The sequence below is a fragment of the Juglans regia genome, chromosome 7 (genome assembly GCF_001411555.2).
Source record: "Juglans regia cultivar Chandler chromosome 7, Walnut 2.0, whole genome shotgun sequence".
NCBI lineage: Eukaryota > Viridiplantae > Streptophyta > Magnoliopsida > Fagales > Juglandaceae > Juglans > Juglans regia.
This window is the reverse complement of record NC_049907.1, coordinates 45,887,864-45,902,238: the sequence shown is the minus strand read 5'-3', so window position 1 is coordinate 45,902,238 and position 14,375 is coordinate 45,887,864. Positions and strand designations below refer to the sequence as shown.

General features: G+C 37.2%; 1 protein-coding gene across 1 annotated transcript; it reads left to right on the top strand.

Annotated features, from left to right (window-relative positions):
* The first annotated feature begins 3,063 nt into the window (after window positions 1-3,063).
* On the top strand, window positions 3,064-10,412 carry LOC108996418 (pleiotropic drug resistance protein 1-like). The gene is made up of 24 exons (XM_018972310.2): window positions 3,064-3,467; window positions 3,591-3,711; window positions 3,817-3,905; window positions 4,044-4,128; window positions 4,221-4,380; window positions 4,501-4,577; window positions 4,909-4,962; window positions 5,059-5,149; window positions 5,230-5,531; window positions 5,655-5,936; window positions 6,057-6,373; window positions 6,495-6,658; window positions 6,755-6,858; window positions 6,947-7,103; window positions 7,186-7,308; window positions 7,415-7,581; window positions 7,674-8,006; window positions 8,199-8,489; window positions 8,580-8,663; window positions 8,769-8,902; window positions 9,044-9,271; window positions 9,369-9,540; window positions 9,658-9,912; window positions 10,024-10,412. The coding sequence occupies exons 1-24, from the start codon at window positions 3,169-3,171 to the stop codon at window positions 10,279-10,281; spliced, it is 4,347 nt and encodes a 1,448-aa protein (XP_018827855.2). The 5' UTR covers window positions 3,064-3,168; the 3' UTR covers window positions 10,282-10,412.
* The last annotated feature ends 3,963 nt before the right edge of the window (window positions 10,413-14,375 follow it).

Genomic DNA, 14,375 nt, shown 5'->3' with positions numbered 1-14,375 from the left:
CTTTGAAATTGTATTAGTTCCTTTCTTTTGAATTAAGAAAACATTAGTAACTGGTTGGAAATCTGATCAACAAGACCGGAGTTTGTACCTCATGCTCCCGTCCGTAATCTTTTATTATTTATAATTTTCAAAGGAGAGAGAAACATGAGGTTCTAAAGTTTTGCACGGTCAAACTTCTAAAGTTTTGACTTCAGCCACATCACCCGGCGACCTCATGTGACTTGAAAAAAATTCATGTGACTTGAAAAAAATAAAGTGGATACGACTACGCTTTGTTTGTTTTGAAAAATATCTCATTTTATTTTATTTTATTTTATTATTATAATTTTTTTAATTTTTAATTTTTAATATAAAATAAAATAAATAATTTAATTTTTTAAAATTTTAAAATAAAAATAATATTAAAAAATATTTTATAATAATATTTTATTTAACTTTTTAACTTTAATCTCATCTCATCTCATATCCGAAAATAAACAAGCCCATTTTATTTAGTCGTTAAACTCATATGATTTTAATTCGGTTTAATTTAATTTTAAGTTAAATTTAACATCTAAATAACTTTCAAATTATTAAATTCATCTCAACTCAAAATCTCTTTACAAGTGAAACAATATTTTTTAATTCAAAATTTTTTTATATGTAAGACTTATAACATTTTTTAATTTTTCATAAATATATTTAAACTCATGATCTTAACATTTAAATACATTTAAACTTATTTTAAATAAATTTTATAAAATTTACTCTACTATTTTAATTCACTGATATTCATAAATAAACGTTGCCGCTTTAAAAAAAAACCCCAATGCAGCGTATTTGAAAGAGGAAAAGTTGAAAAGGTGCCATGCTCGAGTCTTTTGCCATGCGGTACAGCAGTAGTAGGGGTGGCTAATTTAGGTGAAACGAAACTGTCGTTTCCAAGTTCATGATAAAGTAGGTGATTAAAATTAACCACGAGTTTGAAAGAATCGTAGACTAAGGAATTTTGTTATGAAGTTGGCATATTAGACTAATTAGTTGTCACAGGTGATGTCATGATTTAATTTGTATATATGAATGCAGAGAAAATTAAATAAGAAGATTTTATAATTTACCTTAATAATCACAATATATACAGACGAAAAATAAGACCCAGTACGGGAGTCGGAAAACTTTTAACTTTGGTGAAAATAACATGTACGTCCACCCAGACGAAAGGAAAGGTATGCAATGCATTTCTTTTAGCATACACGCATGCAATTAAGTCACAACTCAAAAGTCCAGCGTATCATGGTGAGGTTGGTGAGGTTGCATATACATATGTTGGTATATATGCATGGCTGGCTGGCTGGCTGGCTGGCTGCATTTTCACTTTCGCCGACATAAAATGACCGTCACATGTCAGACATATATATATATATAGATAGATATAGATATAGATATAGATATGATTAGGTCAACGATGATGTGTAAGCCTTAATTATAATAAGAGTGAGAAGCAAAATTACGTGACTTCTATGTATGTTGGTATACATGCATGGGTGAAATCATCGATGACGTTCAATCCAGACAACTACAATTGAAATAGAGTCACCGCCAAGCTAATTTTTATTATTAGATGCTTGATTTATTTTAGATAAATTAAATAAAATTTATTTTTTAATATAATTATTATTTTAAGATTTAAAAAAATTAAATTATTTATGATATTTTATATAGAAATTTAAAATAATTATAATAATAAAATAAAATAAGATGAATTAAGAGTACTTCTATATCAAGAGTCTTAGTTTCTTTATATGATAATTATAATATATACATATTTATAATATTAACATAAGATAAAAGGGGCAGTCCTCTTATATTTTGGCCTCTCATCTTTGAGAAATATATGAGAGATTTACCATACATACATGCAAAAGTTGTATACCATGCATGGGGCTGTTTTCCATCCGTTGAAATTAAAGGAACATATATATATATATATATATCGAAGATATATACATAATATATTTATACAAAATATTGCGTATAAATCATTTTCTTTTTATAAAATTTAAAAAAAAAAAAAAACGTGGGAAATCGGGTCAAAACCAGACATTACCGATCGTTATTAATTATTATCAACGTTTTTAGGCAAACGCCAGAAAAACAGACGTGGATAAAACTGTATTTTCCTGCACTGGACTGGTCTTTGACTCTTTCCATGAATTTTTTTTTAAGGTTTTTAAGCATTTTGATTAATATATATATATATATATATATATATATATATATATAGGATCCAACCAAAGATCAGATAGACATCATGTACGAATTAAGTGATAAATCTTTAATATTAATTTGTTGGTGTGAAACTCCACATTCTTGTGTTAGTTTCTTTTCAAATCTAAGTTACTAAAATCCCAACAGAAATCTTTGGAATCTTAATTCGTCAGTACTTCTGTCCACACGGACGTGTAGGGGATCGAAATGTGAACATCCTGAGGAACAGTGGGATTCGCGTTTAGATGTAATTTTTTTTCAAAAAAAATGTCTGAATATTCCTTTTACGAAGGCTTTAAAAACAGTTTTTTTTATAAGGTTTCGTGAAACATGACTCCCTAGAAACATGTTTGGATTGAAAATATTTGTAAAAAATATTTTTTTTCTGAGTTTAATTGAAAATATGGTTAGATAGGGAAGGGATTTTTGAGCTTTTTAAAAATTATTTTGATTTTTATTTATTAAATATATTTGATAATTGAGATTATTTTAGTTTAAAGAAGAAAACTGAAGAAGTCTTTATTTATTTATTTAATCACTTAACATGCATGAACAGAGAGACATATATGTAGGATTAGTTCGACAGCCGACGTATTCCATTATTTCAGCTGTGTCCTCTTAAAAGAAAACGTGCGATTTTAAAGAAGTGATTTTTCATTGTTTCAGAGTCAGACAGATTGTTACGAATGAATTTCGAAAGAGAAATCACTTCAAAAGCCACCGTATATATATATATATATATATATATGGACTTCAACCTGTCTATAAATACGCACCCAAACAATCTTTCATTGAAGGGAGAAAGAACAAAACCCAGCGAACCATAATTGGTAACCCATTTCTGCCTTTCTGGGGTTCCGGGCCTGAAAACTTCGCCTTTATTTACTTGCGTTTCCAAGAAACATTCCTAGGTTTTCTGCAATGGAGAGTGGTGATATTTACAACGCGTCGATATGGAGAAACAATACCATGGAAGTTTTCTCAAGGTCTTCACTGGAAGAAAACGACGAAGAAGCTCTTAAATGGGCAGCGCTACAGAAGCTTCCTACTTTCAATCGTCTGAAGAAAGGTTTGCTGACTACGCCGCAAGGCGAGGCCAGTGAAATCAATATACATGATCTTGGAGTTGAGGAAAAGAAGAGTTTAATAGAGAGGTTGTTGAAGGTCCCCGAAGAGGATAATGAGAAGTTCTTGCTGAAGCTCAAGGATCGTCTCGACAGGTAACTTTAATGTTATTTATATTTATGTAGGTTTTGTTCATTCTGTTTATCCAACATTTTTTTTTAAAGTATGTTTTATATGAATTTTCAGTAATGTTTTTTTTTTTAAATTAAATTTCTCAGAGTAGGAATTCCTCTTCCGACAATTGAAGTCCGATTCGAGAGTTTAAAAGTTGAGGCAGAAGCTCATGTTGGAAGCAGAGCTCTACCTACGTTCTTGAATTTCTCCGTTAACATTCTTGAGGTAATTAACATCGTGTATTAAACCTTTTTTTAATCCTGTTCAAATATTGACGCTTTTCATTTTCATTAGTTTTATACAAACTTACTTTGTCCTTTGATTTTGAAGGGTTTCTTGAATTATCTTCATATTCTTCCAAGTAGAAAGAAGCATGTGTCCATCCTTCAAGATGTTAGTGGGGTCATCAAGCCAAGCAGGTGAGGTGGCAGCCCTTGTTCCGATTATCTGAATGACCTCTCAATGTTTGATAATCTCCCTCTTTAATATTCCACCTTCAGGGTTTGAACTTTTGTTATACTTTTTTAACACGGTCCGTGTGTGACGATTTTACATAGAATGACGCTACTTTTGGGTCCTCCAAGTTCTGGAAAGACCACGCTCTTGCTGGCTTTGGCTGGAGAGCTCGATCCTGACCTGAAGGTATAAAAGTTTAGGACTTTTTCAACATTTTGGATTGCATATTGTTATTTTTGGTTTTATATCTAATATATGAAGCGGAAATTCTCTTTCAGTTTTCTGGGAATGTTACTTATAATGGCCATGAAATGCGGGAGTTTGTTCCCCAGAGAACTGCTGCCTATGTCAGCCAGCATGACCTCCATATTGCCGAAATGACAGTAAGGGAGACCTTGGCCTTTTCTGCAAGATGTCAAGGGGTTGGAGCACGTTATGGTTAGGATATGGATAGGCCTTTGTTTTTCTTCTATCCTTCCTTCATTGTACTCTTGAGGTTGTAATCGAATTATTTATTTGATTTAAGCTTGACCTTTCTTTTAACACCCCCTACTGCAGACATGCTGGTAGAGCTAGCAAAAAGAGAGAAAGAAGCAAATATTAAGCCTGATTCTGATATTGACATCTACATGAAGGTAAGAAGGAATACACTGCCACTTACGTATCACATTAGGAGATTATAGCACTTAACGTATACGTATAACTATAGCATAATGACATACCTATTTAGCTTGATGATTGTTTTATAGATGGACAAGTCGTTTATCTTAATACAGGGGAATACTCTCTCTCTCTCTCATTTTCCCCTTCACACAATATTTTCGTAGTTACCGAGATATTACAATGGCAAAAACAGTCGCCTTCCATTAATGTGTTATATGTGAAAGCTATGTTAAAACCAGAAGAATAATTTTTTAAATTTGCTTTTGAATTTTTTTTTTTTTTTAAATGGGATTGTTAATTCAGGCAGTAGCAACAGAAGGTCAGGAGGCCAGCGTGGTGACAGATTATATTTTAAAGGTAACGTCACTGCAAATTGTTACATAACTAGGAAAAGAGTTTATAAAATCCAAGGTAGTTTACCACGATTCATGTCTCATCCAATCCGCTTTGCAGGTTCTGGGATTGGAAGTCTGTGCAGATACTTTGGTTGGGAATCAAATGTTACGGGGTATATCTGGAGGACAAAGAAAGCGTGTAACAACAGGTAATCATTCCTAGTTCAATGTGCACAAATACATATTTTCTGTGCGAATGTAGAAATAATCTTCAGATATGAAATTATAGGTGAGATGTTGGTTGGACCATCTAAGGTGCTATTCATGGATGAAATATCTACTGGTCTGGATAGCTCGACAACTTTTCAGATTGTGAATTCAATCAAGCAATATGGTCACATTTTCAATGGCACTGTCGTGATCTCACTCCTCCAGCCAGCACCAGAGACTTACAATCTTTTTGATGACATTATTCTCCTCTCTGATGGCCAGATTGTATATCAGGGTCCCCGTGAGCAAGTTCTTGAGTTTTTTGAATTTATGGGCTTCAAATGTCCTGAAAGGAAAGGGGTGGCCGACTTCCTCCAAGAAGTAAGTCTAAACATAGCTTTTATTGTTTGTTTCAGAAGCTAACAGATATTATTATCTTCTAAAAAGAAGAGGACTGCATGCAAAATCTTATAGTTGAATTCACATGTAACCGATTTGTCTTAGGTGACGTCAAAGAAAGATCAGGAGCAGTATTGGGCAGCTAAAGATGAGCCTTACAATTTTGTAACAGTCAAGGAATTTGCTGAGGCATTCGAATCGTTTCTTGTGGGACAGAAACTTAGAGAAGAGCTTGCAACTCCATTTAACAGGGCAAAGAGCCACCCAGCTGCTTTGACAACTAGAAAGTATGGTGTTAGAAAGGCAGAGCTGTTGAAAGCTTGCTTATCAAGAGAATTCTTGCTTATGAAGAGGAATTCGTTTGTCTACACCTTCAAGCTCACCCAAGTAAGTTTTTAGCTTCATTTTGATTTTGTGTATTATATATTTATATATAATGTATGTATATATGTATTACATTTCATTACACATGATTGTGATTAAATTCTACCTTTTCTGTTCTTTTAGCTTCTAGTAATGGCCCTGATTGCAATGACAATTTTCCTACGGACGGAGATGCACCGCAATTCAGTGACCGATGGAGGGATCTACGCTGGTGCTTTGTTCTATGGTGTTGTTGTTATCATGTTTAATGGTACAGCTGAGATTTCCATGACAGTAGCAAAGCTTCCTGTTTTCTTCAAGCAAAGGAAACTCCTATTCTATCCTGCATGGGCATACTCTCTTCCTGCATGGATCATCAAGATCCCTATCACGTTTGTAGAAGTTGCTGTCTGGGTTTTTATCACTTACTATGTCATTGGATTTGATCCAAGTGCTGGAAGGTAAAAGATAATATAAAAAAAAAAACTATCACTTCTATTATTAGCTCGTAAAGAGTTGTTTCAATCTCTTTTTTCTTTTCTATTTCAAATGATTTATTTGCTAATCATGTACATATTCCAGGTTTTTTAGACAGTGCCTTCTGCTCTTAGCTGTTAATCAGATGGCTTCTGCATTATTTCGCTTCGTTGCAGCAATTGGTAGGGGGGACCTGATTGTTGCCACCACATTTGGTTCATTTGCACTGGTCCTGCTTTTTGCATTGGGTGGCTTTGTCCTGTCAAGAGGTATAATTTAATAAGTTCATTATACTATATGTGGCCTCTATCGTTATTGGACTGCAGCCTACTTAATGCTTCTTTTGTCATTGCTTACTCCCACAGAGAAAATGAAGAAGTGGTGGATATGGGGTTACTGGACGTCACCTTTGATGTATGGGCAGAATGCTATTGTAGTTAATGAGTTCCTTGGGAAGAGTTGGAGACATGTAATTTCTTGAACTAGTCAATGTACGGCCTTTTCTCTTTGTTATCTGTAATAATTGACTGACATTTGTACCTATTTTTCTGTTAAAGGTTCTCCCAAACTCAATGGAATCACTGGGAGTTGAAGTGTTGAAGTCCCGTGGGTTCTTCACACATGCCTATTGGTATTGGATAGGAGTAGGGGGATTGATTGGATATATTTTAGTTTTCAATGCTGGCTTCACTCTGGCGCTCACTTATCTCAATCGTGCGTTGCTCCACTTTATCCACTTCCATACATACCAACTTGTAATGTTATGTGTAGTAATTTGGTATAAACAATTGTGCAGCATTGGGAAAGCCACAGGCTTTTAGACAAGAAGAACCTCAAAGCAATAGGCACGATGACAGATCAGGACAAGCTAGTCAGTCACCACGTAGAGGAAATAGCTCAAGTCACCAATTCAAAATAGGTGATATATCTCATGAGATACATCTGTTTGTGTGTTTCTATTCCGTTATTTTATTCTTAATTTATGTTGTTTCTCTTAAAGCCAACTGAATTTTGTGGACCTGCAGAGAGTAGAACTGAAACTGGCATGAGAAGTATTTCCTCTAAGTCCTCATCTGTTAGTGCGGAGGATACAGCAGAGGTCAGTCAGAATAGGAAAAGAGGCATGGTTCTTCCATTTGAACAACATACCATTACCTTTGATGAAATTACATACTCGGTTGACATGCCACAGGTAACTTGCAGCAATTATAAAATGTTTCGTAAATGAAGTGGATTTTGTTTCAACTTTCAAATCTATACACTTTGTTTAAAACGACTTTGCAGGAAATGAAGATTCAAGGTGTTACTGAAGATAAATTGGTGCTCCTGAAGGGTGTGAGCGGTGCTTTCAAGCCAGGAGTTCTCACAGCTCTGATGGGTGTCAGTGGTGCTGGTAAAACAACTCTGATGGATGTGCTGGCTGGTAGAAAAACCGGTGGATATATTGACGGGAAGATCACAATTTCTGGGTACCCAAAGAAGCAAGAAACGTTTGCTCGAGTTTCTGGATATTGTGAGCAAAATGACATCCACTCTCCTCATGTTACTGTCTATGAGTCCTTGCTCTATTCAGCATGGCTCCGCCTATCGCCTGATGTTGATTCTGAAGCAAGGAAGGTTGGTATCTAAAATTGGAGACTTTTATATTCAAATGCTCTGACTTTGTTTCTGTATTTTCATATTATAATTTAAAGCTTTATCTACTAGTTGAAGATCTCTGACAAAAAAATTGGAGTCACCCCATAAGTTGCATGAATTCTTAAACCAGCACGGGTAAAGCTAATTTTAAAAAATGAAAAATGATTGCAGATGTTCATTGAGGAAGTTATGGAGCTCGTGGAATTGAAACCTTTGAGGCAAGCATTGGTTGGGTTGCCTGGTGTGAATGGCCTTTCGACTGAGCAACGCAAGAGGCTTACCATTGCAGTAGAGCTAGTTGCCAACCCCTCCATAATTTTCATGGATGAACCAACTTCCGGGCTGGATGCTAGAGCTGCTGCTATTGTCATGAGGACTGTGAGGAACACTGTGGACACGGGAAGAACAGTTGTGTGCACCATCCATCAGCCAAGCATTGACATATTTGAAGCATTTGATGAGGTGAGGAATACTAATTAACCGAATTGTTTGGAACTTTTGGGGACCTTATCTTCTGTAAAAGAGTATGACATATTTAACATGAAATTACAGCTATTCCTAATGAAGCGCGGGGGTCAGGAGATATATGTAGGGCCATTGGGTCGCCATTCTTGCCATCTAATCAATTATTTTGAGGTATGATCTCAAGGACCATCGGGAGATTCGTACAGTCATAATTATCCTGTAAATCCTTTTCTTTCTGAAAGACTTTGCTAATACATTTACCTCTGCTACATCAAGGGAATAGAGGGAATCAGTAAAATTAAAGATGGTCATAATCCAGCGACTTGGATGTTGAAAGTTACTTCCTCAGCACATGAAATGGCTTTGGGAATTGATTTTGCTAATGTGTACAGAAATTCAGAGCTCTACAGGTCGGTCTAATAATATACCTGCCTATGTTTTAAGACTGAAATAATATCTTTGTTCCCATCATCAAAACTACTAAAATAATTACAGTAGTTATGTTGGAATTTTTTGACAAAACTTGTACTATTGAATGCCAAATATTACAGGAGAAACAAAGCACTTATTAATGAATTGAGCAGCCCTGCTCCTGGATCAAAGGACCTCTATTTCCCTACACAATACTCACAGACATATTTCACACAATTCATGGCTTGCTTGTGGAAACAACACTGGTCATACTGGCGCAACCCGCTGTATACTGCTGTAAGGTTTCTCTTCACAACCATCATAGCCCTGATGTTCGGGACAATGTTCTGGAACCTTGGCTCGAAAACGTATGTTACAACTACAGAACTAAGCAATCCACAAATGTGCAAATTCCTGTTATATCTTTGAGCTTTTGAGCTGAATTTCAAACATTGATGATCACAGGATAAAGAAACAAGATGTATTTAATGCTATGGGTTCTATGTACGCTTCTGTTCTCTTTATTGGTGTTAAAAACTCCAATTCAGTGCAGCCAGTGGTGGCTGTTGAACGAACAGTCTTCTACAGAGAAAAAGCAGCAGGGATGTATTCAGCCTTGCCTTATGCATCTGCACAGGTACTGACAATTTTTCCAGCTACAACATCTTATTTTTTTTCAATCAAACGCATGTGTGAGACATCAACTTCTCAATAAGATTTAAACCCATGTTTATGCAATTTCATTTTGTTACAGGTTCTGATTGAGCTCCCATATGTTTTTGCACAAGCTGCGGTATATGGTGTCATAGTTTATGCAATGATTGGTTTTGAATGGACTGCAGCTAAATTCTTCTGGTATATATTTTTCATGTATGTCTCCCTTCTGTACTTCACCTTCTATGGCATGTTGACAGTTGCTGTGACACCAAACCACCACATTTCTTCCATAGTTTCCTCCGCATTTTATGGACTATGGAATCTCTTCTCAGGATTTATAATCCCACGACCTGTAAGTTCTTATACTCTCAATCATTCAAGCGTATCTCCTTTTCATCTTCTCTACATATTACCCTCGAGTAATTTTTTCTCATCTTTCATTTTCCTATCTGGTCAAAAACAGAGGATCCCTATTTGGTGGAGATGGTACTCTTGGGCCTGTCCATTAGCTTGGACCCTTTACGGGTTGGTTGCAGCACAGTTTGGGGATAACAAGGACATCCTTGATACTGGGGAAACAGTGGAAGATTTTGTGAGAGACTATTTTGGTTTCAAACATGAGTTCTTGGGAGTGGTTGCAGCTGTCATTGTTGGGTTTACATTACTCTTTGCATTTATCTTTGCTGTGTCCATTAAAATGTTGAACTTCCAGAGGCGATAGTTTTTTTTTTTAAATGACTACTGGAATGGGATGTCGAGTATAGATTAAACAAAAAATTGTGAAGTTCTTTGTATTTCTTTGATAACTTACATGTATCATATGGCACTGCTTCATTATACAATTACAGTAATAAAAAGATTCTTTCATACAGTACCACATCAGTTTTCCATTCTCTTATCTTGCCTATGGTGATTTGTTGCTTTCTGACTCCATAAACTGAATTTTTGAAACAACCCCCCCAAAAAAAAAAAAGAAAAAGAAAAAAAAAGAAAAACAGTGTCTCCTACGGTCCTGCCCAACCAGCAACATTTCAGTTTTTGGACTAATCCGATGATGGTATTACAGCATCTCGGATCCCATGATTCTCGCCAAATCCAACCAGTTTTGCTCTTAGAAAGTTACCAAATATTTGTTTTAATTATATAGCCGTTTATGATCTTATTTCCATGTATATCATTCCCCTTGTACAACTATATATATTCTACACAATACATCAATGAAAAACACGGAAGACTATTCAGTAAAATTATTTCTTAACATGATATCAGGCCTACCTCAATCCTGAGTCCCCTTCCCTGCCGCCCCTCATGTCTTCTTCCTCTGAAAATTCCATGTCTTATTCCTCTGAAATTTCCTCCCCATATCTTCTTCACCCCTTTGATTCTCCCAACCTATTCCTCATCTCTGGTCATTAAACCGGCCATAATTTTTTCAAATGGCAACGCGCCCTTCGCCGAGCCCTCAATGCCAAGAACAAACTGTGCTTTGTTGATGGCACACTCAAAGCCCCCCTCCAAAAACTTCTCCTGATTATGCTGAATGGAGCCGCACCAAGGACATGGTCCTCACTTGGATTCTCAACACCATTACCCCTTCTCTTGCCAATTCCCTTGACTACCACGATGACTCATGTGTTGTTTGGCTCGATCTTGAGTCCCATTTTTGTCACGGCAACAACGCTCGTTTATTTAATCTCAAACGAGAAATATCTAACCTTCACCAAAATCATCTCTCCATACCCGATTATTACAATAGCATCAAATAACTATGGGATGAATTAGGGAATCTCCAACCCAGCACCGATGCCACCACTTTAGAGAAAAGAGCTGAGGACGAACGGGTGTTCCAATTTCTTTTGGGACTCAACGATTCGTTCGCAACTCTTCGGTCCTAAATCCTTGCCACCGATCCTCTTCCATCTCTGAATTGAGTCTTCTCCATCCTCTTTCAAGAGGAACAACAACGGCTCCTCCAAGTTTCTCTTATTTCGTCGGGACCCATAGCCCTTGCTGCTCGGAATTCCACCCACGAACGACCACCTTTCAAATGCACCGAATGTGGTAAAGATGGACATCTGCGCAACCGATGTTGGCTCATCGTCGGATACCCACCTGGGCGTGAACCTCGCAACTACCGCAAGCCTTCACTGCTTGGGAAACCACCCTCTGCCACCATTCACCTCGCCGACTCCTCCTCGAGTCCCATCCCAGGGCTCTCTCTGGAAGACTATCAATAACTCAAGCTTCTCCTGAAAACTCCCACTCTGATGGCAAACTTCGTTGGTAACTCCTTCTCAACCCCCTCTGTTTTTGACCCCCACACAGATTGGATAATCGATAGTGGCGCTAGTGATCATATGAGCCACTGTCGATCATCCTTCTTGAGTCTTCAATAGCCTCCTTTGAGCTGTGACATTCGGCTACCCATTGGAGAAATGATTCTCGTTAAAGGTGTAGGCACTATTCGGTTATCAGAGACCCTCACCCTCCTTTTTGTCCCTCTTTTCCATTATAATCTCCTCTCTATCCCTTAACTTACTCGTAATTTACCTTGTGTTGCCCTCTTATCATCTTCTGCATGTTTTTTTTCAGGACCTTCAATTGAAGAGGTTGATTGGAGTGGGTGAAGCTTGCAATGGACTCTACATTTTTCAGCCACACCAAACCCCTGCCTTCTCCGCTCACCATCTTGACAATAAGATCATATGACATCAACGTCTAGGTCATCCCTCTAGTTTTGTTATTCCTCATATTTTTTATAGTTCATGTACTATTTCTTATTGCGATGTTTGTGCCCGTTTTAAATATACTGGCTTACCTTTTTTCAACTCATGCTAATAATAAAAGTACGATTCCTTTTAATCGACTTTTTTGTGATATTTGGGATGGATATTCTACTGCTTCTATTTGTGTCACACATTATTTCTTGACTATTATTGATGATTTTTCTCGCACTACCTGGATTTATTTAATGCGTTTTAAATTAGAAACATTTAGCCATTTAATGCATTTATTCTCTCTTGTTAAAAGCCAATTTAATTCCACCGTTAAAATTATTCGTACCGATAATGGCCAATAATTTCTCTCTCAAAATCTCCAAACCTATTTTAATGATCACGGCATCATTCATGAATGTACTTATGTTGAAACTCCTCAACAAAATGGAACGTTGCTGAATGAAAACACAAGCATCTATTGAACGTCTTCGTTTTCAGGCACATTTACCCTTAAAATCTTGGGGCGAATGTGTTCTTACCGCTGCCTACCTCATCAATAGAACCCCTAGTCCCTCCCTTCAAAATCAAACTCATTTTCAACTTCTCTTCAACACTTCACCCATCTACACTCATCTTCAGGTGTTTGGTTGTCTTTGCTTTGCCCAAACTCTTACCGCTCATCGCGATAAATTTTCATCCTGTGCCTCTCGTTGTGTATTCCTTGGTTACCCAAGCAACCGCAAAGCTTATAAGTTATACAATCTTGACGCACACGACATTTTTTACTCTCGTGATGTTACCTTTCATGAAAATCAATTTCCTTTCCAACATTCTGTGTCTCCATATACACCTAATCCCCTCATTCTCCCTTTACCTATTCCAGAAAAATCCTTCCTCTACACCCATCTCAGAATCGACCATACGCATTCTAGAAAATTCTTCTTCTTCTCCACCCACCTCAGACTCAATCATATCTCCCGATCCTATCCCCCTACTTCTCGCCCCCACCGCGCCATCACTCGACCAGCTTATCTTCTTGATTATGTTTGTCCCACCATACCCACGGAGTCCAGCCCACTGCTACTTCAACCGCTGCACAGTCCTCAGGTACTTCTCACCCCTTATCTACATTTATCTCATACTCTCATTTATCTCCTACTCATTACTCATTCTTAACTGCCTTTACTGCCACTGTTGATCATACCTATTACTCAGAAACTAATAGCCACTCTCACTGGCGTGAAGCTACGGCCTCTGAACTCCGTGCTCTTGAAGAAAACTCTACTTGGACACTTGAACCCTCCCACCTGGTAAGAAATCCATCGGTTGCAAATGAGTTTTTAAGACCAAACTACGAGCAGATGGTACTGTTGAGCGCCACAAGGCTCAACTCGTGGCGAAAGGCTACACTCAAGTCGAAGGCATTAACTATCATGAAACTTTTGCTCAGTTGCCAAAATGACCACAGTCTGCTGTGTTCTCGCTGTTGTTGCCTCCAAACATTAGATTATTCATCAAATGGATGTCCACAATGCATTCTTACACGGCGACCTTGATAAGAAAGTTTACATGACACCACTTCCTGGTTATTGTCTTAAGGGAGAGACACGAGTTTGCCGTCTTCAGAAATCCCTCTACGGCCTCAAGCAGACTTCCCGGAACTGGTTTTTTAAACTAACATCTACTCTTCTTACTATAGGTTTTATTCAGTCTCAGGCTGATAATTCTCTCTTTACATTGACCATTGCTACCAGCCTCACCATTGTTCTTGTTTATGTTGATGACATTTTGGTTGTCGGCAATGATCTTTCTCAGGTTATCTATTTCAAATCTGTTATTTTCACGCACTTCAAAACCAAGGATCTTGGCCCTCTCAAATATTTCATTGGCCTTGAAGTTGCTCGATCCCCTTCAAGCATCTTTCTCAACCAACGGAAATATGCCCTGGACATCCTTGCCGATAGCGGTCTTTTTGGTTCGCGACCTGTTTCCTTTCCTATGGAACAAAACCTGAAGCTCAGCGATACTGATGGCGATCTTCTTCCTGATCCAGGCTCTTACCGACGGTTAGTTGGACGACTCACTTATCTCATCATCA